At 41.6% G+C, this 25,991-nt stretch overlaps 1 protein-coding gene and 1 long non-coding RNA gene across 3 annotated transcripts in view; both read left to right on the top strand.

Moving 5' to 3' along the window:
• Nucleotides 1-21,488, top strand: part of LOC131234333 (uncharacterized) — a 55,029-nt gene extending 33,541 nt beyond the window's left edge. For both annotated transcript variants that reach the window (XM_058231137.1, XM_058231138.1), the window contains exon 3: nucleotides 19,272-21,488. In XM_058231137.1, coding sequence (XP_058087120.1) covers nucleotides 19,272-20,763 — 1,492 coding nt within the window. In that variant the 3' untranslated portion in view covers nucleotides 20,764-21,488. The remainder of the gene's footprint in view (nucleotides 1-19,271) is intronic.
• On the top strand, nucleotides 17,222-19,185 carry LOC131234334 (uncharacterized). Its single transcript, XR_009165683.1, has 2 exons — nucleotides 17,222-18,119; nucleotides 18,249-19,185. It is a non-coding gene; the product is annotated as an uncharacterized LOC131234334 (long non-coding RNA).
• Nucleotides 21,489-25,991: the final 4,503 nt, after the last annotated feature.

The following is a 25,991-nucleotide window of genomic DNA, read 5'->3' as shown; positions in this document are numbered from 1 at the left end:
CCTTCCATAAGAGCTATAATTGGCGAGAGTTCTGATACACGAAGAGTAGAGAGAACTAGTAGGTAAATTGCAGGGAATAGTCTATAATGGCATGTGCGGAAGCTTGGCGGAGCTATAGAATTATGATTAAGTCCTAGAGGGGGGATGAATATGACCACTTAAAAAATCTACAATTAAAAACACAATTGCCTATTTAAGTTATTATACCAATTTAAACTAAGAAGACAATTAACACTTAGGCTTCCAAACCAAATTGAGATCAATCACATAGACTACAAATGATTGAACAATTAAGCAACTGGTATATATATAGACAGTGAGCTCGTGTGTGCTTTTAAGTTAAGTGCCGAGCATACAACCCAATTTAGGCATTCATATGACAATCGCAAACACAAGCATAAATAGTAGTTCGGTTTCCCTACTCCACTCCCAGCGGATGCACTATACTGTATTGGTATTCACTATTGGAGGTTTTTAATTAGGTTCACCTTTAACCTTTACAAGCGTACACTCCCTCTGGATGCCTACACAAGGTCTTATAAATGTATACTCTCGTTAAAGGCCCACACAAGGACTTACACACGTACTCACCTGTGTTGGTGGCTCCCACAAGAGCCTTTAGTTGGTTTTCTATCGGCTAACCAATAGCCACAATTTGTCCTAATCCAAGGCCCTACGTACAGTCCTGCCGGAGGCTTCCCACGGAGATTAATACGTATACCTGTGTCCGGTAAATTCAGCCCTACACCAAAGCCTAGGTCCTACGCAAGAACCTATTCGAGTTTGGGTCACAAACTCTTACACTCAATCTTACATAAGGAAAGAGTACATGAACTCTAAAAATGATAACCTTGCCTAATTGAGCCCCATTAATGCGCATTCTTGAGATGTTTCTCAATGCTTTCCCATGCATGAATGGGCTTCTCAATTGCTCCCCTGATTGTTGATGCCGATGCTTCAACTTTTATGGCCAACCGGCTTGCATATGATGACCCGATGAGGAGACCAAGGTGGTGGGAGGATGGTGGAATCTCCTACCTCCTACAACTAATTGATTTCCAAAGGGGATTCACCTAGATGGGTCTCCCAGAGGATTTAGACTAGGATATACCATCAAACTTAGTATCTAATCTCTAGAGAATGGTAGAGATCAAGAGCATCTTTATAATGGAGGTTGAAATCCTCATTAGAGTGGTAGTCTCAAGGAAGATGATTTGAATCTCATAGATTTAGAGTTATAAGATGAGGGATATGAGTGGGGAATCACCTAATTCCAATTGCACAAAAAACACATCCTGCCCAAGAACCGAATGCCCATTTTATAGAGTTCACGTTCCAACGGCTATAAAACTGTTAGTTAACGGCTCTGTCGATAGTATCAAAAGGCTTTTCAACGGGATCGAAGGTCCTTCGATAGGATCAATCTGTCCTTCCATCCCATTGGGAAAATCCAGCAATATTTCTGTTAGGTTGTTGGAATGTTTCTTCGATCACATAGAGATGGTCTTCGATTCCATCGGGACCCATCGATAGGCTGTCGATGGGGTGGACGACCACTTGAAAATTGCTGTTTTGGGATATGTATTTTACAGCAGCTTAACACATCTTTTAGCCTAACTTATCATGTTTCATTAAGGCTCATAAGGCTAAGTGATGATCAATTAAGGTTTACCTATAAAGGTTATGATCATTTAGAGGCTAAGGTTGCTTTGGGTCTAAGGTTAGGGTCAGCAAGGCACCTCATTTACCTGATCTTCACTACTTGATGCTCTACGTCCTCTTATGTCTTCGGTCTTCAGCTTCTAAGGGCTCAATCGACTACATGACACACGAACTCACGTGATTGACAAAATAAGTGCATTACATTGGAAGAAGGAAGAGGAGTAAGTTAAATTATTAGCATTGGAAGAAGAGCAATTATAACTCGCCTTGAAACGTAGTATGGAAGAGGCTTCTAGATATCAACGATGTCCTCTAAGACAACATGATGCCAAAGTAGGATTGAGCACGAGAAAAAAAAGAAGAAGAGTAACAAAGTATCGAAGTTTCTCTTAAGTCTCTGTGCATTTTATAGGGTGTTAGGCACTTGGTATAAATCTGCTCAGAAAAAAAGCTTGAAAAATCTAGTTGAAACTATACAAGAGTATGATGGAAAACTCCCTTCACCTTCTGATTTAGGAGAGGTGAACAAGTACCAATATGAAATTTTAGATAGCAGCTCGAGCTCAGCAAACTAATTTCTTATAGTTAAAAAAAGACAAGAACACATCTAAGGATGGATTAGACGATGAAAGTGATGGATCCGGTTCAGATGTAGGAGGAAACTAGTATGGACATGGCTATGGTTATATGCCAGGAAGGCACTCCCCCTATGAAGTATATTAAGTTGATGTTGTGAACACTGTAAATTTGTAAATTGTAATAGTTTCTGTTTGATTCCATTTGTAAGTTTGAATTTTATGCATTGGATTTTTGTGTACATTATATATTGGGTATTTGGGTTTCATAGTTATCGACTTCACTACACTTTAAATTAGTTTAAATAAGAACTCAACTCGACAACTTGAACTTGAACTCGAACTTGACTCGAAAGCTTGAACTCAAACTCGACTCAAAAGCTCGAGCTCAAGCTCAAGCTCGAACTGGCCCGATCTTCTGACCAAACCAAGCCGAGCTGGCCAATATGACTCGAGGACCGAGCCAAGTTGAATTCGAGACGAGGTAAGTTGCTAGCTGAACCGAGCTAAGCTGTGCCAAGCTCGACTGAGTTTGGCTTGTGTCTAGCTCTACTCGGATTCCTATGCAGTCTGACATGATATTGCTGCTCAACATGTTGGCACTACTGTTCCTAGGTCATCCTTTGCTCATACCAATGGATGTACTTTCTTATGTTTATTTAATACTCGTCCTCCTCGAGCTGTACGAGTACGCCCAGACGTGGGTATTGTGTGGCACACATCGACGACATTAGCCGAGTAGTGTCTCGAGGGAACAGGTCGAGTTCAACCCCGACTCCTTGATAGTATTGCTGCCAGTCATATGGGTACCCTAAATGTCCTCCCGTCAAAGGGCCATAACTGAAAGAGGTATCTGCCGGCTGCCTATATCTATGGGTGGATGAGTATGACTGAATATCAGAGCCATTATGCCCATACTTGTGATATCCTCCATACGCATAAGGTGGGATGGAGGTGGAGCTCCCTTGCTTTAAGCTAATGTCCATAGATAACAAAATGCGTGCAAGAGCATCCGTCGCAGCGCATCCGATTTTCTTCTTTGAATGACGCTCAAAATGATGTGTGGGCATTGATGCTCTCATCGAGGATGGTGGATGAGATCCATGGTCATCATCTGGAGTGGCATGGTCAAAGTACTACTTTTGTGAATTGGCCAATGGATCACTAACTCTAACCAATTGTGTACCCCCACTACTACTGCCTCCGCACCCGCCCTTGCTAGTACCACCTACATTGGTGTCAGTGCCTCCTAAAGAATGAAAGAACCAAAGAGGAGGAATGTGAGAGAGATGGGAGAAAAATGTGAGAGAGAGGGTTTGGGAGAAAGAGAGAATGTGGGACCTCTCTATTATCTTATTCAATATATATGTAGGTTTTTTTCTTTCCTTCATTACGTGATAGCAACCTACTTTATACAATATTTGCAAAGCCCGTTAATATCTACAAAAATGACCCTACTAACTTAATATTCCAACACTCCCCCTCAAGTCGGTATATGAATGTCTGTCATACCCAACTTGCTAGAGATTTCTTGCAACATGGGAGTGCTGAGAGCCTTTGTAAACATGTTTGCTAGTTGTTCTATAGACTTGACAATTGGAGAAGCTAGTAATCTAGAGGATATCTTCTCTCAAATGAAATGTATATCGCCCTCAATATGTTTAGTCCGCTCATGAAAGACCGAGTCAAACACAATATGGATGGTGACCTGATTGTCATAATAGAGAAGAATAGTTGAGGTGATAGGGAAACCCAGTTCCATCATAATGGATCTCAACCACGAGTTCGCAAGCCCTATGAGCCATAGGTCCATACACTGCTTCTGTGTTGGACCGAGATACAACTACTTGTTATTTACGTCTCCATGTAACCAAGTTGCCACCAACGAATGTGCAATAGCCAGAAGTAGACTTTCTGTCTGTTGAGCATCCTGCCCAGTCAACATCAGAATAACGAACAAGATTAACATATCCATGATTCATATAAAGATCACCACGTCGAGGACATGACTTCAAGTATCTCAATATGTGATGTACAACATCCAAAATGAGGCACCTTTGGCATGTGCATGAATCGATTAACAATACTTATAGCTTAAGCAATGTCTGGTCTTGTAATCGTCAAGTAGATCAATTTTCCAACTAATCTCTGATACATACCCGGATCTGTCAAACTCTCACCTTCAGATGCATGCAACGAGTGCTTCTGGTCCATAGGAGATAAAGTTGGACGAGCACCTAATTTCCCAGTCTCACTCAGCAAATCAAGAGTATACTTTCTTTGTGATACGAAGATGTCTTTAGATGAATGGGCAACTTCAATCCCTAGAAAGAACGACAATGGACCCAAATCTTTGATCTCAAATTCTTTGCTCAACTTGTGCCAAGTCATCCCCAGTCACAACAATGTTATCCACATAGACAAGTATAATAGATCTGCCTTCTTGTTGGGTATGAACGAAGATTGTATGATCTGCTTGACATCTTCTGAAGCCGAAGTAGAGAATAAAAGTACTAAATCTAGCAAACCAAGCTTTGGGAGATTGCCTAAGGCCATAAAGAGCCTTTTTCAGCTTACACACCTTCCTGTACTCCCCCTTAAGCTGAAAACCAAGGGGCATATCCATATACACTTGCTCTAAAAGCTTGAACTGATAGAGCATGGCGAATCAATCCATTTTTCTCATAGCCTAGGCCCCACATCGCATGGGTTAGGACCTTGGCGGAACCTCCCTCGTGGGCCCCACTTCACATGGGTTCCACCTCACATGGGTGGGGCTTGTCTCACACGAGCCACCCGCTTCACACGGGCCATCCACCCCGAGCGTGCCCCTGCATCCCACAGGCCACCCCACTTGAGCTTAGTGTGAAAATGCCCCTTCATTACAATAGCTCAAGAGTCCAAAAATCAGACGGATCCAAAGCTCATGTGGGCCATACCACATGAAACAATGGGGATTGAATGCTTACCATTGGAAACTTTGTGGGGATTGTAGAAGTTTTGCATTAGGATCATATTTATGCCTACAATTTATTTGAGTGGTAATAACCCTATATACGGTTTGGATGGCATATGCATCACTATCTGCTCGAGCCTTGCGGAAGGTTTCAACGGTGGATGTTCTCCTTCCCACTATTTCTTTTGGTGTGGCCCACATGAATTTTCGATTTGCTTGATTTTTAGATTCTTGTCATATTGTGTTCTTTCAAAACTGATGGACGTAGTTGATTTGTCATGAGCGTCCGTGGGCTCCACAGCTTCTGGAACCTCCATCCAACGAATCTAAGGGCCTGTTTGGTTCATGGATTACCACAGTAAACTCACATTATTACTTCTTACATTTGATTGGATATGGCCAACTATCAAATCATTGTAATCCTTTGGAATTACCTCCAGTTTTTAAAATATCAGTATTGCGTTACGTATCGCATCCTTGGGATACAGATACGTATCGGTTATCACATGGGATATATCGTTTCTATTGGGTAATTTATCACACTTTTTGGGAAACATGAGGAAACATTGGGAAAATGGTTGCATTTTTCAATGAAACTTCAAGGATTGTTAAAAAAGACCTTAATACACACTTTTAAATCATGACATCTCAAAAAAGAAGTGCATATAATACGTTTTCTTTATATAGTGTCCTAAGCATTCAAGGGATGAGTCTAGAACCAACACGTCTCAAAGTGCCGTTTTGCCGAAATAGGCATGATTTCACAATAAATGTTTCTTTCCGCTCGTCTATATATATGCGATCTTGCATTTGAACTAATTATGCTTTCAAAATCCTTCTCTCTTTGTATCTCACTTCTTCTGAAATCTCTGTTACTCTCATCCCTTAACAATGACTTCTTCATTGTCCAAACCGTCCTTTGATCAAAAAGACATAATGGCGATAATGGATCTTTTTATAGGGAAGTGCACCAAGGAAATAATATTCAAATCTTTGATACATGAGGACACCTACTGTCTTGGCCCCTCATTCTCTCCAGAGATTTTTGCTGAAGCACTACATCCTTGGATCCATTCTTCCCAATCTGTTCAAGGGATAACATTCTCGTTAGATTCGGACCCGTTCTCGATGCGGCCAACGCATGCAACCCTCAGCCAATGTCTCGCTCATATTGAACGTTTTTCCGCACTCGTGGGTTAGTTTCTTCATGAGTGAGAAGACAACACGCGACGAGGGAGGTAAAAGCTGTGGTCGAGAAGAGATTCGAGGGACTTAGGCATGTGTATTCCTAATCTGATCTTGACCATCTTCTTCATCAACAGCCTGTCCCCTCCATCCTCTTCCTCTTCATCCCTGTAGTTTGCAATGAATCGCCCTTGTCCATTTTGTAATTAACGGTCCTTGCTTTCATCTTTACTTTATGTAACCATGCGGTCAATGACTAGCAAAGTGATGAACAAATTTCAATAATGAATATAATTTTGATCAGTCGAGGACACCTTTGCATGGCAATTTTTTTGGTAATTTAAAGTAGGCCTTATCCTTCGGAATGTAGATACAACATTTAAACATTATGCAATACGCGCCATACTACTTGAACAAGCTCCACTTATCCTGCCATATTACCACGATCCCGGGAATAACCCCTTCAGTATTGAGTAACCAACCGTCAATCCGCTCCTTGTGTACATTAAATGCTGAACTTTAATCTATAAAAGCGGTACTTTGGCTTTAAGCGAGCCAATCTTAACTAGCATTCCCGTTAGAGAGACTTCTCCATCAATGGCCCTTTTCGCTCTATCCTTCAAGATTATGGAAGAAATACTTGAGGAAGGCATAGTCTTTCTCACGCTCCACAGGTGATCCTTTCTCCTTCCTCCGAGATGTTGACAATCTTCCTGAGAAGGAACGACCTCCTCAAGAAATTTTGAACACTCTCTCCGAGCTTCGATGACTCGGAGATGAATACGCTGCGGCGGACGCAGAAATTGAACGCTGCACTACCATTTTAAATCAGCTATCGGCCCTTAGTGCCGCGTGTATTTCGAGCGTGTTCAACCTTTCTTCGGCCTTAATTTTGGGTAAGATGTAACCACACGAACGAGAAGCAACACTTATATTGCTTCTTGTTCTATACGAAATGAAAGATTTGGCTGGTCTGAAATCTACCTTTCTACCAGTAGTTCGAATGGAAGGGAACTCTCTTTTCTCAGCACTTGATAAACGAATGCCACCTTGCTTAACACTTTTAAATAGATCTATTGTCGGGAAGAGCAGTAATTGGTGGTTTGGTGTGGATTGGTGCATAAGCAGCTAGTCCTAATCTAGGCACATGCGCCGGTTAGAGCTGCTAATCAGTTGGTTAGGCCGGTAAGAAGCAATGGGGAGGAGGGATTCGGCTATAATTAAGGAAATCCCAGTAAAAAGGAATCCCTACTCTGTTCTCACTTAGTATATCTGGTGCAAGGTAGTTGTTTTCCCGTAGTTTTCTATCTATCAATTCCGAGTATAGGAGAGTCCAGTCCCTCTTCCAACTAGAGAGAGTACTTCCTGAAATCCAACCATAGGCTAAGTAAGGGGAGGTCTATCGGATTAAACAAACAAGAACTTGAGACTTGTTTTTTGTAAGTAAAGTATGAAAGATAGCTTTTACTATAGAAAGAAGAGGCTAGTTCCTGGCTTTGTCTTTCTAGAAGTCTTCTTAGAGCTAGAGCAGCTCTTCCCTTCCCCTTCTATACGTCCTCCTGTATTCTATCGTCAATCGATAGTTTTTTGCCGGTAGAGCAAATTCTTGCTTGGAAGAGAAATCGGACTTGGGAGTGAAAGAAAAAGATGAACAGAGAAAGAATATAGAAGGACGGATCCCTCTTATCTAGGGTATTCTGAGAGATCTTGGTCTCTAGTCTTGAAAGAGAATCTCCTTTCTCTTCTTAGATATGAATCTGACTAGTCTTGGTATAAAGTCGAATAGCTAGAGAGCTCATAGGGAGAAGAAAGGGCTAATCCAGCTAAGAAGTGGGCGTCAAGAAGAGGTCAAGCAATCATGAATCAGGATCCTTTCAATCGAGCAAGTAGGGAAGAAAGAATGAAGCCCCAAACCCACTCTTCATTCCTCTCCACCTCATCCCTTCCAGAAGAAAAGAGATGTAAGGAGAGGCCTCAAAAAGGAGCACTGTTTTCATCCAACTAGAAATTTCGGTAAGAGAAGAAAGCTGTTAGTAGAGGGTAGAGAAGTGCCACACCCTCATGGATTGATCTAGTTCTGTCTTCTCATTCTGTTCGGGATTGGGTTGGTGTTCAGTGTACCGCTTCGTGAGTATGAGATGAAAAAGATAAAAGGAACGAGGAGAAGAATCGAATCGACAAGGATTCCATGGACGAGGAGAGAATCAGTCTGAATTTTCCATCAAAAGTACTCTCCCATTTTTGGGATTTCATCCAAAACCAAAGGTCCAAAAGTGCTCGCCCTATAGTAAGTATAAATAAGGAGAGGAAGCGAAGGAATCGAATGGAAGGGAAAGCCAAAATAATCGGTTTAGGAGTATAGGCTGAGGAGTGTGAGCAGGAACAAAAGCAAGCTGGAATTGGTAGTCGCTGGGGTAGGCACCGAAAGGAAGAAGCAAGAGTCACTTCAATCGCTACAAAGGCAGGAATGGATAGTTCTTTATAAAAGGTACACAAGCAATCGCCACAGGAAGCAGCGGTATAAGTATAATGCACGCGGAACCACAGGATCTCCTTCGCCTTGCAAGCAACCTCGCAAACCGGTTACCTCCCTTCAATCGGCGGGCCTTGGCTTAGTTTTAGAGGTTAGTTACACATCTATCTCACTTGTAACTACCTGACATACGCTATCATACTATTGAGATTAACCCGAAACCAGAGTCGCCAACGGCACTCTTTATTGTGTGCTCTGAGGAACTCCTGGTTAGAAGTCACCTTGAGTCCGCAAAAAGACTAGGGCTATGGTAACTAAACCGGTGTCGGCTACCGTTGACTGCTTCTTTTAGGGCTATTAGCCCTAAGCCGAATCGGTGGACTGCTCGGCTCCTGCTTCTTCTCTGTTTTCTGCGCGCTAGGCTTGAACCCTATTGTGGTTAAAGAAAAGAGGCGCCCATACTTCACTTTTCAACTCATAGCTTAAGCTCTCAGACTAGAGCTATTCTCACTAAACCGAATCTGTAAATCGAAGACGGGTAACTAACCTCTTTGAATGAATCTGTTACTAAGCCGACTCTGTGCCCGCATCTGTAGACTGCATTGTCGATACTGGACACGGTAACTTAACTGCTTATTATTGTGTCAAAAGAGGAACTCATACTCAAAACATAGCTTTTAAACTACTAACTGAAGCTATCAGACTAGGGATCTTTTACCCTTAGACTTCTCACTGTGAAACTTCCATTTCACTCCCTCACTCCTGACATCCCCTAACTTTGACAAGGCAAGAAAGAAGTCAGCTCTTAGCGCTTCTTTGGCAAAGGCTACTCGCTCGCGGTAGAGCTGTCTTTGCTAGCTTTATGGGCTTTACTCAAAAATAAAGGCATTTGTGGAGCTACTGAGCTACCCACTACAGACATAGGAAACTAAAGATTCCAACTAAAGAAAGAGGCCTTAAAAGAAGGGTTGTACTATGAGAAATCTTGATCCCATGGGACTAGAGAATTGGCGGGGGAGAAAGTCAATCTTCCTCAGAGCAGAAGGCAGAGCAAGCGATGGGGGGAGGAAGAAAAGCTTTTCCAGCATAGGATGGAATGGATAGGATTGCAAGTGAGGCAAAACGGACTAAAGAAGAAGAGCCTATGGCAAGAGTCACGGGCAAGGAAGATTATCTATCTCTAGAAAGCTATCCTCCATCAAACAGAAATCAACGTTAGATCCGTTAATGGCTCTATGGTAATGGTGCTTCTCAACGAGTCCATCCGAACTACTTCTGATAGAGGAGTTCAAAGGATGAAAGCGGAGGAGAAGAAATTTCTTCCTCTTCCAAAAAGAAAAAAACAACACAGAAATAAACGATACGATTCACTCTGTTATAAGGAGTGGAGGAAAGGATGAAATAAGGAGATTCTCTTCACCTCTGTTCAGAGGACCAAAGATAAGGGATCTAAGAGTCCCCAAACCAAGCCAATTATCAAACCAGAGGGATATGGAACTACCACTACCTATGTTCCATTGGACACTGCTAGCATAGAGCTCCCATCCTCTGCCCATGCTTTTCCAGATGTGAGAACCATTTTTAAAAGAGGTTGCAACCCCATTCCTATTCAGGTATTTAGCTTTAATGACTTTAGAGAATAGTTTCTTACTATTTTAAGCAACAGACCAGTTGAGCTTAGCTAAAGAGACCAAGTTGTTTTGTTAAGTTTTACGAATACCCAGTCCTCCCGGGTTTACAAACCTCTTCCCACTTAATAAAAAATAGGATGCAGACCTTTTCTATCAGAGCCATGACCCCAAAGGAAATCCCTAGAGATGCGATCAATGTTGCTACAGATAAGATTTAGAGCTTAAAGCACTGAACACGTTCCGAACTACCTCTGCTAGAATATAGGCAGTAAAGGAAGAGAGGAAGATGAATCCTATTCCAGCAGATCGAGAAATAGCCATCAAATCAAGTCGATCAACTAATTACATAATTAATGCACGAAAGCACTGATGCAGTCTCTCCGGAGTATCGGTCGGTTATACCCCAGATCTGCTAGTTACGACTATAGATCCGACGCACTAGCCAGCACGGCCTTTACCAGTAACCATTCTTAGGGGAAACAACCTTGAAAGGTAGGAACCGGACATCCTTCACCCTGCTCGGGCTATAGTTTTGATGATCTCCTCCTTGGCTTCCGTATTCTGTTATGTAATGCAAGTTCAAATTGCGTATATATACAAGATGAAATCCCAACTCAGATTGGGCATGCTAGCTCAGAGACCCCTTTTGCCTTGCTTTCGGATGCTGGCTGTCACTCCACCAATTGCTTTTCTTTCCATATCTATAGCACTTTTCAGAATATGGACGTTATAGCTTAATCAATAGAGAGATGCCTGCCTTTTTAGTACACTTATAGCGGTGACAGCCTCAATACGCTCGAAAGACATGCTGTGGAACCTTTTGGGTAAGATGTAACCACACGACGGTCGTTCAGCCTTTCTTCGGCCTAATTCAGAGTCTTTAATTAAGGCCCTGCTAGCCCGTTCTGAAGCAGCTTGGAAGAATAGGCTGCACTAGACTTGTGAACACGAGTTCAATCAAAAGATGTTGCGGATGTTGAACCGTTCGCTCGATTGCCTTCTTGTTGACCTGATTGACATTAATAGGCTTTACCCAAACCGTGATCGGCCAGAGAACACTGAGCTGCTTGCGTTTGTAGAAGCCTAGATAGGCCTAGATAATTCTCTATCAGGGGTGTGCTGAGGTTAGTGAGGCTGAAAAATGTTCAGCCGAATTAGAACAAGCGGACATCGACCGCCGTTTGGCCTACATAGAACGCACTTCAACAAAGTTCGCAGGCCAACAAGTGTCCTGGAGTGAGAGGATGAGTCTGGCGAAGGAGGCAAAGATTGAAGTTGCTAAAGCCTTCGAGCACGTAAGGTGGGCCAAGTGGTATCCCCATTGTCTGGTTTCCTTTCCTTTTTGTCTTCATCATTCTCTTCTACCTTGCCCAGAACAATTGTAACTAATGGCCTCTAGGCCTTATTCAAATATGCCTGATGGACCCTTATTCAGGGTTTTATTTAAATGAAAATTCCATATACTTTACTGAACTGACTCGGCCCGATTTTTCATAACTTCCCATAATGAAGGAAAGTATTGTTTCAAAAATCGGCCATTTATAGGTGTCTGCACAACATTGCCATTCAGGTTCTTAAGAACGTAAGCTCCTCCCCTCAGAACTTGCTTGATGGTATATGGTCCATCCCATGTATGAGACCATTTTCCTAATGCTCGGTCCTTCTGGCCGATGGGCAAAAGCATCTTCCAGACTGTATCTCCTTCTCTAAAAGCCATTCCTTTAGCCCTTTTATTGTACACTCGGGCTATAGCCGCTTTGTTGGCCACAATAGAATTTAGAGCCTTGATACGAGCCTCATCCAATCCCTCAAGCTCGGCCAACATTGCTTCTGTAAACTCTGGAGGACTCAATTGGGATTGATGTGCGACTCGTAATGATGGGACCATAATCTTTAAGGGTAATACCGCCTTGTGCCTGTAAGTTAGCGCAAGTGGACTGACCCCTATACTGGTATGAGGCGATACCCTGTAAGCCCACAAGGCCTCAAATAGCTTGAGATGCCATTCACATGGATTCCCTCGTATTATTTTCCTCAAAATGTTCTTGATTACCTTGTTTCTAGCGTTGGCTTGGCCGTTAGCCTGGGCATAATATGGGGTCGAATGCAGGATTTTTATACCATATCGTTCATCCATAGCACACATTTCTTTGGCTGAGAAAGCAACACCTTAGTCCATTGTAATAGACTCTGGAATACCAAAATGAGGAATGATGTTAGCTTCTATGAAACTAATGATATCTTTGTGACCGACCTTCCTCATAGGTTTTGCTTCAACCCATTTGGTAAAATAATTGGTCGCTACAATAATGAATGTATCTAGCCTGGTCGATGGTGGGTGGATCTACCCAATCAGGTCGATTGCCCATCCTCAAAATGGCCATGGCTTTGTGATAGGATGCAACTCAACCACAGGTGCATGTTGAACTGGCCCATTTCTTTGGCAAGCCTCACAACTCTTCTCATATTGGACACAATCGGCCATCATTTTCGGCCAAAAGTATCCATAACACCTAAGCATAAGCTTCATTTTCCTTCCTGCCTGGGGATCCCTGCAAATACCTTCATGGATCCCTTCCATGACCAACATGGCTTCGTTTCTTGACAAACATCAAAGTAAAACTCCATCGGCCCCTTTTCGATATAGTTCGTTATCGACCATAACATACTTGATAGCCGATCTCCTTACACTCCTATCGGTCTTGGTTCGAGGAGTTTGCAAGTATCCCATAAGGGGGGCTCTCCAATCGTCCTCCTCCACTTCTATCTGACAAACTTCTGCTGTTTTTTTCTCTCTGGAAGATGGAAGGTAATGACCTTCTCTGGACCGTGATTGATTGACCGGCTGTTCCCTTCCATGTTTCCAGGCCTGCCGCTAATTGTGCCATTTCATTGACATCCACATTATATTCTCGAGTGACATGCATTAGTTGGACGTCATTGAATTGCTCGAGCAATTGTATAGCCACAACGAAGTATGGTAATAAAGATGGACTGGTGCATTTAAACAATCCTGCCATCTGATTTATCACTAACTGTGAATCTCCAATGATCATTATGTCCTTCATACATAATTCTAACAATATTTCTAGGCCAATTATCATAAACTCAAATTCGGCCTAATTGTTAGTACACTCGAAATATAACTGGAACACAAATTCCTGCCGATTCCCATTTTGAGTAATCAACACTATACCAGCCCCAGACGTTCCGTGTGTTCTTGATCCGTCAAAGACTAGCTTCCAGGGCGTGAGTTGTACGTAATATGAACCCGCAATGTCTGGAGGGATGTGTTCTTCCAAATCTAACGGGTGATTAGCCAAAAAATCTGCTATGACTCTACATTTTACTACTTTCTGGGACAAATAATGCAAGTCAAACTCTGATAATGCCAATACCCATTTACTAATATGGCCGCTTAAAATAGGTTGATTCAACATATATTTGACTAAATCAATTACCACTATCGCATTTACTCTTTCGGCTAACAAGTAATGCCTAAGCTTGGTAGCTGCAAAATACAAGGACAAACACAATTTTTTCCATAATCGAATACCGCCTTTCGACATCAAGCAACACTCGGCTCAAATAGTAGATTGCTCTTTCTTTCCGTAAATTGTCGTCTTATACTATTAGGGCTCCAATCGACTCTGAAGAAGCTGCAATATATAACTTGAGCAACCGATTCTTGATAGGAGGCATTAACACGGGCGGCTTCATCAGATATTCCTTGATTCGATCGAAAGCTACCTGGTGCTTTGCTTCCCACGCAAACTCGGCCCCCCGCTTTAATTTTAATAATGAGAAAATGTTAGTTTTGCTTGCACAGTTAAATATGAAGCGTCGTAAGAAATTGAGGTGGCCCAGGAACTTTTGTAACTCAGCTTTGTTTCCTGGTGGCCATGCATCGATCACAGCCTAAGTCTTGTTTTGATCGATTTCGATCCCTCTCTGATGTACAAGGAATCCTAAGAAATTACCGGCCGATATCCCGAAAGCACATTTCAAAGGGTTCATTTTCAATTTATGGAGTCTCATTTGTTCGAAAGACTTGCGCAGGTGGGACAGATGCTCTTTTACATCGGTCGACTTGACTACTACATCGTCTACATAGACGTCCATAAAACGGCTAATCATGTCGTGAAAGATGGCATTCATTGCTCTTTGGTATGTAGCCCCTGTATTCTTCAAACCAAAGGGCATTACCACCGAGCAATAAGTCCCCAAAGGCCTGGGACATTTAAACGTAGTCTTTGGCATATCATCCAAGGCTATATAGATCTGATTGTACCCAGAATGCCCATCTAAGAAAGACACAATCCCATGTCCAACGGCCTGATCGATTAGCTGATCGGCCACGTGCATGGGATATTCGTCTTTAGGTGTGGCCAAATTCAAATTTCTGAAATCAACGCACACTATCAGCTTACCGTTCTTTTTCATTATTGGGACTATGTTTGACATCCACTCAACATACTTAATCGGTCGAATGGTCTGGACCAAATCGATTAGAATTCTCCTGAAACCTAGGACCTTGCGGTGGTGGAACCCAACTGGCGGTCCTTGATTTCTATTTTCGAAATCTCTAAACTCCCGCTTAGGTCGCTTGATCTCCCATAGGACGCGTCACATTCCTGACCTCTGGGGGAGGATTTGGTTGTGAGTTACACTGCAATGGTGGTGTCGGTGGAAATGGGATAACATTACCAACCGGGCTCCCGTTGTGTTGCGGAGCTGACTGTGTTTGCTCCGTCATTACGGCCGACAATCGTTGAATAGCCTCGGTCTGGCTGGCCATGTAATGATTAGTACTTTCAGCCTATTGACGGAACTGGTTTGCCCGGGTTCTCCCGGATTCCTGTATCATCTGGATGCTCATATGAACATCCCGGAGTACAACCGATACCTCATCCGAAAGGATGGGGTTTTTCGGATGGGGTGGGATGTGGATGGCCCGACTTGGTTTCCAGTTTGGTTAACATTCAAATTAGTTTCACTTGGGGGTGCCTGAACCTGCACATCATCCCCTGGGGGTAGCGCGGTTGGTGTTATAGGTTCGGTTCTAGCAATTCGACCACTTCTTCTTTACATTTTTGGCAACAACTAGACCAGTAGTTTAAACAAATGGTTCCACCGAGTTGTTTGTCGCTGTTTGCGATCCTTCTCCGGCATGGGTGGCATGCGGGTGTGCCAGAATTGGGATTGCGGTTCTAATTCAAACCGAACAACAATGACCCTGAGCGCCTTAGTAAGTAGACACTGAGTATGACCGAGATCTGAGGAGATCGGTCGCCTATTCAACCACTCACTGAATATGTAAATTAATCAGGCGATAGCCAAAGGGGGGGGGGGGGGGGTGTTTGTCCTCTGATGATGGGTTTCTTCTTGTCCTTTGATGATGGGTTTCTTCTTTGCCTTTTGTACAAAAGGACTTGTTTATGCAGATAGAGTAGAATAAGGAAAAAAAAAAAAAAACGACTTACAATTGGCCGTTGGAGGATGCTCCAATTACAGTTATGATTATCAAACTATTGCGTGAACACTATGAATCAAACTAAGGAATTTAAATGACAGATGCGGAAAGTAAATGGTTATACTAGGAGAAGAAATTTACTTGGTAAGAAAAGAAGATGATTACACTATGGAATGTAAATGATTATACTAAGAAAAGAAGATGATTACACTATGGAATGTAAATCTGACAAGATAATTTGAAAGACAATTGAAAGATAATTGAAAGATAAAATTTGGTTTTCTGATTGGTTTGGTTGGTGTGAGACGATTTTTCATGCTTGCTTTGATCTTCTATTTATAGGACTAATTTGTAGCTCTAGATCCTTCCCACGTTCCGACAGTTATCATAACCATTTTTCCATTACTGGGATTCTAGACACTTCCCATGTTCTTGCCCCTTTAGCTTCTTCAACCACCTGTCTAGTGATCGTGTGAATTTGATAGTTGACTACTTATCACTCGATCGCACTTTCCTCGACCGCTTTAATGCGATTGATACATTGCAGTTCTGCTTTTGAAATGCAACTGTACTATTTGCAGAAAATCTTGCAATCGAAGCACACACATTCGTACAGATTACATGTATTCGGCCCTGATTAGCCGAAAACAAGATTCGGCCGAATAGGGTACAAACAAAATGCATTTCTACTGTCCTTTTTCTATTCTTTGGAATGGGATGTTGGTCGCTTTCTTCCTAATCTTGAGAGGCATTCGTCAGGGTGATCCTTTGTGCCCTCAATTGTTCTTGTTCGTAGCTGAGCAAATCGTCATGCTTTGGATAGAGCTTCCTCTTGCGGCATCATTAGGGGTTTTTGGGTTAGCAATCAGGAGATGGTATTTATGCTTCTATTTAGATGCCAAAGTTAGATTAGGTGATCAATATGAAAGGTATAGCCCGTTCTTGCTTGCTTCTCTTGAAAAGAAAGATAATTTTTTTTTAGAGAGAGAGAGGGAGGGTGGGTGGGTGCCTGGTTCACTCATGATAAATTAGATTATTGGCAATATGAGAAGCAACATGATTATCACAATAAACCTTCATGGGAACATCAACCACAAACCCCAACTCACTCATCAATGTCTTCAACCCAAACGAGAGAGAGAGAGAGAGAGAGAGAGAGAGAGAGAGAGAGAGAGAGAAGGCCCTGGGGGGGGGGGTGGGTTGTTGTTCACCTTGTGATAGGGAGGGCCGGTGTTGACGCCAATCCTCTCCTCTCATTATATTACAGCTTTCACAATAATGTGAAAAGACAAATGTACCCCCTCTACTTAAGTTATTACATAAACCAAACCATATGAACTTCACTATAACACACCTATCAATGTAAGGTGGGCCACATATAATCATAGCCATTCGTCATGGACCATCAAGAACCTGTTTTGTAGCTTCCCAAATTGTTGGTGTGGTAATGGTACTAGTGTTAAGCTAAAGAGAAACAAAATCAACAAGAAACTAAACTTGATCTGAGCCAAAAGGCCAACAAAAAAGGGTAGATTATGAAAAATCATTGATCCTAATACAACAAGGACAACCTAGACAAACAATCGAAGGACTCCACAGAACACCTTTCAAAAACATTTGATTTAACCCACCCCACATCTTGGAACCTTGTGCTTGTATACACTTCCCTAGAGAGCGTGCAATGTTTCAGAAAGTATCTTCCTTTGTGCGCTGACAACCTCGTACACTCTTGGAGTAATGATGCAATCAAGGCATTATCCAGAAAATGTCAAACCAATCTAAGAACATCCAAATGATCGAGGTAAACTTGCAATGTATAAATAAATGGGACAATTGCACCAAATGCAAACGTTGGAAAGAATTGCATTCAGACTTCTCAGATCACTTTTGAAGACTATATTCTTTCCCACCAGCCACCTGAAAGCAATCACTTTGGGAGGAACCGGATAGGACTGAAGAAAACAATTTACCATGAAGCATCCACATCTATTTGCCTTCCATGTGTAAGCACCTGGATATGTCTGACTTGATCTGCTAGTAGTTATATTCTTCTCTCAAAAAATTAGGACATGCATATGTAAGGTGTAAGCATGCTTCCATAAATGAATTGTTCACAAATTCTCCTTTGTAGGTAGTGCGGAATGGTTGTGCAGCTTGTGCTTAGGTACGGTGTGGGGAGTGACTGTGTTGGCATGTGATTGGTGTTGATAATCATGTATCATATTTGCTATTTAGTGCAACTAATCGACCATGACCTTGTGTGCAAATACTTATTCATCTGGTAGTTGTCCAGGGGCTCAGTATTGGGTGGGACTATAGTTGCATGGAGTGTGAAGTGAAGTAGCAACAGATTCCGGTGTGGGAGCAGGGAAAAATCTGTTTGCAAATGCTAGCAAGTATTTTGAAGCGGAAGCGGAAGTAGGAGCAGGGGCAGGGGCGCGAGTCTGAAGCGTGATTTGAAGCGAAGTGGCACCTAATTAGAAGGATTGTGCAACCAGGACAATGTTGGCATGTGTGTGGTGTCAATATGAATTCTACCATGGTCGATTTCAAGAGCCCAAGTTAGCGAGGAGCGTTGATTTCTTATGGGTGGCTGATCTTAAAAGCTTTGTTAATCTACCATGTAAATGCCAGCCCCCAATTGCTAGGAGAAAGGCTAAGATGATGATGCATCAGGACATGAATGGTCTCTTGATGCACCATGTAGGGCGCATGGTTCATCAATCTGATGAGCAACAGTGGATGTGATGCAATTCAAGGTTGGAAGACACCAACCATTCAACCTTTGGCCTTTTCTGGGATGTTGCTATGTTGTTTGTTAACCATTTATTTTTAGTCATCAAGTTGAAGGGTTTTGATCTTCCAATCTAGGAGAAGTTTGGGAGATTGCTAAACCATTGTATACCTATCATATCAACATTTTGGATCACCAGACCATCGTCCCACTACTACCATCCTTTTCATAGCTCGTTCATGTAATTGCTTCACACGTCTGTGGGGGGTTCATGGAATTGGTGCCATCATCATAAAAAACCATGGTCCCCAGTCCACCATATGGACTGGTGGATGGGACACTATTCACATTGCAGTGCATCAGGACCATATAAATTGTCTGTTTTCACTTGGTCATCTCTACAACATTGTTTTTAACTGGATCATCTTGTTTGTATTTTGTGTTGTTAATAAACACCCTGGTGATTCTATCAGTAAATGCCTTCTGAACTTGCTTTCGTGTCAGTCTTGCAGATCATGAAATTTTGGGTATTGCTAAGTTTTATGCTTGATGCATTTTACATTTTATTGTGGTCTTTATCAGGGAACAGATGGCGCAAGTGCTGCAAAAGGAAGGGCCTTTGATTCTCAATGCTCTTAATGCAAGGCATTTGCTTTGGTTAGTAGATTTGCTGATTTCCGAGAAGAAGTGGGTCCAGGAATTTGGTGCCTCACAGGCATCTCCTTTTAAACTCACACTTCCTGCTAAGAGAAGGTGCTACTCTCCATCTCATGTTCGTGGTTCAAATGGATTAAGTTCTATTTTTTCAGGGACGACATCTCAACCCTCCTTGAGGCAGCCACCAGATCATGAGAAGGGGAAACGAGATCATAACCTTGTGTTGGGTGGACTCTCTGCCAATGGGAATCTTGATAATAAGCAACCCCAGAGTGTTGCAGAGCTGAAAGGTTGGTTTTGCAAATTTCGCAATGGCAAGGGAAATATCAAAGCTGAGGTTTTGAAGAGTCTTTTCAAGAGAGAATTCAACAGAGAACTTGATCATGGTTTTTATGGTTGTTCTAGCGTGGAAAGCCTGCTTGCAACATGTTTGGCTGATGATGATAATTCCAGCAAAAGCAGCAAGAAACCTTCTAGCAAATCCAGGCTTGAGATATTAGCTGATTGCAAGAAGCTTCTGGCAGAAATTTTAGAGGAAAACTCGGAAGGATTCAATATGGGATGTTTCAAACCGCTCTTCTTAGAGAAGTACGGCTATGTTCTTGATCATCAAATGCTTGGTTACCAGAAGTTAACGTCGTTGTTACAGATAATGCCAGGGGTGAAAGTGGAGTCGGCTTTTATTGTACCATCTGTGAAAGCCCATAAAGATTTCAACCACGAAAAACAGGCGGGGGAAGGAATGCCTGCTTTTGTAGAAGAAAATAGCACACCGAAGGTAAGTAACTCTGATTACGAAGTAGCTGATTCAGAAGTGAGTGACAATGATCTCAGCCCAACTAGTACAGATCAAGATTCTGTATGGGAGGAGCTTGGGCCTGTTTCGGATACAGGAGAACCGAAGCTTGATGACATTGCCGATGTTTCGGAGATGGGCTCTCCCAGGAACAGCATTGAATCAGGGATTGACAGGAAAATTGATCGGGGGAAGGATGAGATGGATTTCAATGAGTCCTCTTTTTTAGATGAAGATTTCTCAGATTCAGAGGATGAAAGTCCACGTGTGGATGGATCGAAAGAGCAGGGGAAGAAGAAGCACAGAAGTGATGAAGACAGCTCCCTGCTACAGATTCTGGATTCATGGTACAGTAGCAAGGATGGTAGTGGTAAGGATCAGTTGCAGAATGTTGATGGACTTGTTGATTGTTCGAGAGGGAGCAACAGCCCAAAGGCTTCAGAGTTGCCCGCCTCTGTTGGCTCTGAGAAAAGCCTTGGAGGAACAAATTGTGGGCGGAAGCTGAAGCCTCGCAAGAACTATTCTTTCATTTCGGATTCAGTCAGTGATGAGAAGGAAAAGCTGATCGATAGTATATTGGGTAGCCTGAGGAAGTCAGCTGATCCGAGATTACAGAGTTGAATGCCTTGGGAATCCAAGTGCTGCTCTATTCCTCTATTCCTGAAGGTGCTGTTGATGAGATGCAGCTTTTGTTGTTCTTTTGATTTTTGAGTTTTGATTGGTGGCAGATGATCAGAAGAACCGGGAGAGTAGAGGTGTGGGATGCAGCTTTTGTTCTGTCTGATCTTTTGAGTTCTGGTTCGCGGCAGATGATTAGAAGAACCAATAGAGGTGTGGGGAAAGAAATAATTTCATTCATGGCAGAAATATCTATGATGTGTTTGGTTAGTCATTGTAGCACATGATTTGTAGTAGTAATTTTATTTATTTTTTCTGGATTGGATGGCGTTAAGAAGTGTGGTGAGAAGATTGGAAAATATTGAGAGGAACATTCAAGGATCCAGATCCAGGGACAATGGTTGTGGCAGAAGACTCATTTGAGGGCTGGTCTAGAAGTCTGCAGGTAACTTGAGTTAAAATCATATAATGGTCAACAGTTTACATTATGCCATTGCCTTCTTTATCAGTTCTAGAACTCAGTGTCTCGACTTAAAACTCAGTTGAGTCGGCTCGAATTGATGAGATTTTGATGAAACTAATGCTAGAAGCGACTTGGTTATGACTCACAAGGCTCGTCCAGCTCGCACAATGAGTGCGTTTATTTGATTTGATTTGTGAAGACCGGGACGAGTCCATTTTAAAGCTTCCTTTTCAACTTGGTAATGGAACTCTTCAACTTTCATGGATCTCCCATTCTCCCTATTTAAAAAGTAAAACGACCCTGAAAAAAACTATAATATCCCGTTCTCCACACCCATCCATCATTTCAATACATCCATTTTACAGAACATCCCCGTTTGATGGAGATCATCGAGCAACAAATCATATGTTTTTCCATTCCTTTACCATTTTTGTGAGGTGAAAAATCTATACCTAATCTGTGCTTTTTTAATGTTCTTTTTTAACTAGTGTTTCAAAATGATTCTCTCTCTCTCTCTCTCTCTCTCTCTCTCTCTCTCTCTCTCAATATTAATCTCTTCTCAATTTATTTATTTTTTGGAAAATGATTTACCAGCATTAGACCTAACCGATGACATAATGACCTGATTTTTGGATCATGTATGCAGCGAGACCCATCTAATGGACAGATTGGGTGTCCGATCACTAAACAGATTGGAATCTGTGGCCATATGCATAGGTGTGTGGGATCCGTGGGATGCAAATTTTCAAGAGACGGCCATGGGATGCTAAAATGTCTTTTAACCCGGCTTACATGAAGGCCCTATCATCCTAAGCTCTGTGGGCCCACCGTTATGTTTTTGTTATTATGTTTGTGCAATTCAATCAAACACAAGGCCACATTTGTTAGCGAGGGCTCGTGTACAGTTATGGACTGATTAAGACCGAATTCAAGGACTCGGTTACCCTCTCAACCACTTATATATTTGTGTTTAAGGATTTTTCTTTCACTAGTAATTGTAACCTTTGTGTTTCTTGATAAAATAAAGATGGACAGGTTTAAAACTAAAGAGCTAAAAATATTGCTGATTTTATTAATATGAAATTGATGCTCACTACAATCGAAAGATAAATACCTGAATCTCCCATATGGAGAGATGATTGATGTGGATGGTTAGTGGGATGTGACCAGTGTTTGATCTTTGATAGGGTTTCAATGACGGAAGGTCGTGGATATTTATATTACTCCTGAGTGTATTGCAACGATGACACTGGACAGAAGTGATCTAAGCTTAATCTAAACCTCAAATACTTTTTGAGGTTTAGATTAAAGTGAGGGACTAAAAACTAAAATAAGATAAAAGCGATGTTGTGCTATGTAGATGGATTGTATTTGGCCTGGATCTCTTCATCGCGTCCTCGCAGAATTTTGGGAGCGATAAAACCCTCACCGAGATTCCGTGTTTATCTAGGATTCTTAACAATCACGATGCACAATTGCTCCCTGATAATTCCTATTCCTGCCTGGCTAAAGAGGTTTTCGAAGTTCAGAAATCGTTTTCAGATCTCTTGCCAACGTGGTCGTGGAGATCCATAGATCTTACAAGATCAGTTCCATTGGGTCCGGATCGAGTCCCAATCCATTGGTTCCCGTTTGTTTTGATATTGATTCGATTCTCGAATCTTTGTAATCGTCGCAATAACACCGAACATGGTAGGAAGATTTTCCATTTCAAAAGGATTGTGAGAGATGACCTTATCAAGCATATCTGGATTTGTGATAAGAACCCTGTCGAGCACACTGCCTCGACAACACGTGCCACATGAATTAGGGGTACATGTCATTTCTCGTTTCGTCTTTCCTACAGACTTGCGTACTGTTTTGCGTCGCTTTACTTTTTTCAAGTGACGTGTCATCAAAGGATCAGGGCGAAAGACATTCTCAAGTGCAAGTAAGATTTTGTCATTATTAGGTGTGTAGTGCCGACTTGTGATGGCTTCTTATTAGTCCATGAGGGTGTGCCAAGAACTGGAGTAAACAATATCCACTTCGTCAATCAGACTTGCTTGTTATTTAAAAAAAGTTGTCCATATTCATAACAACAATGGGGATTGAACACCCACCAATAAAGCCTTCTTCAGGGCCACTGAAACTTTGTGTTTTCCCTTCATCTAGATAGGAATCACTTTACGAACTGGTTAGATGGTATATAAATATCTTGGTGGGCTTCAGGAAAGTTTAAAAGGTGGATGTCATGATCCCTACTATTTTTAGTGTTGTGGCCCACTTATGTTTTGAGTTTACCTTATTTTTTGGACTCGTGTTTAACTTGAGCTAGCATAGAGCTTCAAGTTACTGGGGCTCTCGTAGGATTGCCCTCTTAATCTATGCTTAAATTTAGGACAATGCCAAATAATCGAAATAAGTGCTGAATATGTAAATAAAACAAAGATCTCAATTGCTTAAGTATTGAAACGTTGATTTCAAATAATTTATAAGACAACCTTCTCTAAAGTTTTAGGTAGGACAATCTTATTTCACGAATTTTTAAAAAATCAAAACGTCAAACTTGCGAGAGTAAATTAAAATATTATGACATTTACCACTCAATTGAAATTAAATATAATCATTCACCACAAATAAAATAAAGGCATTTACCACATGACACAAAGGATTTAGTGGTTTAGTGTTTTAAAAATAGCTACACCTACTCCACTTCCAAAATTACTTCTCTTGTAATTTTGGCTTTCACTATGGTTTTATTAGGTTCACCTTAATAACCTTATACAATTCTTGTGATTTTCATGGGCTATCACAATTAAACCCAAACTAAGATTTTTAGGCTATCTCAGACAAAACCTAAACTGAGATTTTAACAGGTTATCTCAGACAAACCTAAAAGAGTTTAGAAGGTATACTTATCTTCACTGAAGAAGATGTATCAGAAGCTTGTAACAGAAGAACCTCTTTCTTGAATGTAGATTGTTCCTTGTTCAGTCAGATAGAAAGGGTATAGGGTTCTATTGATTTTAATTAAGTTAAACCCAAAGGTTGCTTGAATCAATTCTCTTAGATCTCAAAAGAAGAGTATAGTTTAGTTTTTTTAGAATCAAATTTGAAAGATCTGAGATAAAAGGGAATTGAAAAAAGCTATATAAATTAAATTATAAATGCTGTCCAATAGCTTGCTAATAACTTGAGCTTCTCTCTCTCTTGCAAAAATGATTCTGATAATTAACTTGTGTAATTCGGAATGAGAGAATAACCCAATTTATAGGCAAAGAAGTTAGAACTTCGCCTAGCCCGAGCAGACCGGATTTAGTTCAATGGATTTCAGATTGCGCGAGATAGGATTTATCCAAAATTCAGCTGGCCTGAGTTCAACTTCTCCTGGCCAAACAGCACAGTTCTGCTAGCCAAATTTGCCCTTCGGATGACCGAATTCTCCCGAATTTCAAAAGGTGCTGTTGCTGGAATTTGACCCGAACTTTCTCGGGCTAGCTGAATTTCAAGCTCGAGCTAGCCGAACCAAAACTTAGGCTAGCTGAATTTGCAACAAAAATTAGTTGTTGCTTCGGGCTTGAAGTTGGACTGACCGAGAAAGCTTAGGCTAGCAGAACTAAAAGTTAGGCTGGCTGAATTCCAAGCAAAATAAGCGTAAAATCCAAAATAACACATTTTTTTAACACACACACACACACACATGTCGTAGTGGAATTTCACCACCTATGGGTTCTCGAACCCTTAACCAGGTGTTGAAACTCCTGAGAGTTTACCACCGGAGCAAGAGTAAGGACCCACTTGAAAGCACCTAGTCCTAAGGTCTTTATAGGGTTTTACACCACCTGAAATATATTAAATATCTATTCTTCTTTGACTTGAACTAAGTCTCTGAACTTCATCTTGACTTTGAACTTGATCTTTTCTTGAACGTTAGTCGATCTTGAACTTGATCTTCTCTTGAGTATGGACCGGTCTTGAGCTTAATCTTCTCTTGATCTTGAGCTTGATCTTCTCTTGAACATAGAACGATCTTGAAGATCTATTGTCAAGTTGTTTTGGCTTTACGAAATTTGACAACTAAAGTGTGCTCAACATTTTAACACTTATATATTCTCCCATGGGGGACCATTTATGGTGTGAGTAATGAGTATCCCTCCACTTGGGTGTGAGTTGTGAGTGTCCCTCCACCATTGCCCAATATGCTCTCATGCGGAGTTCCACCCCATACGTGGAGTAACAAATCTCTTACAGAAATTCACCTCCAACACCTCATTGCTTGTTGAGGGTGGCATCCAACAAACCAATTAGCTTGACTGTGGGCAACATCTAGTGTGTGGGTTCCACATGTTTTTCCTCCATTTTTCTTTTTCTTGACTCCATCAATTTCTCTTTTGAATTTGAAACTTAACTTAGAAAGAGAGAGAAATATAAAGACTTCTTATATCTCTCGATCCTTTTCTTCATAAAAGGGGGAGGTATTCCCTTATAAAATATATCCAAAAATGAGAGAATTCCTAAAGAGAAAATAGGGTGGAGAAATTATGGTCTTTTTGTCCATCTGACTTACCTTTAAATGATTTAAACTAATAATCGTAATTAGGGGGCCATCTTAACCATAGAATTAGAGGAGTGATCAAATCCTCTTTGCTCCCATTGTGGTTAGGTGGACCACAGGAGGCAGACCATTCATCTTTGGCTTAAAGGTCTTAAGATTGTACAAATACCGTCAGATCCTACGGCCCCATCCATTCAGGCGTATCAATAGTGGTACCGGAGCAGCGATGAC

This window comes from Magnolia sinica, chromosome 19 (assembly GCF_029962835.1).
Source record: "Magnolia sinica isolate HGM2019 chromosome 19, MsV1, whole genome shotgun sequence".
NCBI lineage: Eukaryota > Viridiplantae > Streptophyta > Magnoliopsida > Magnoliales > Magnoliaceae > Magnolia > Magnolia sinica.
Note: the sequence above shows the minus strand (reverse complement) of the source record. Positions and strands in the feature narration are given on the sequence as shown.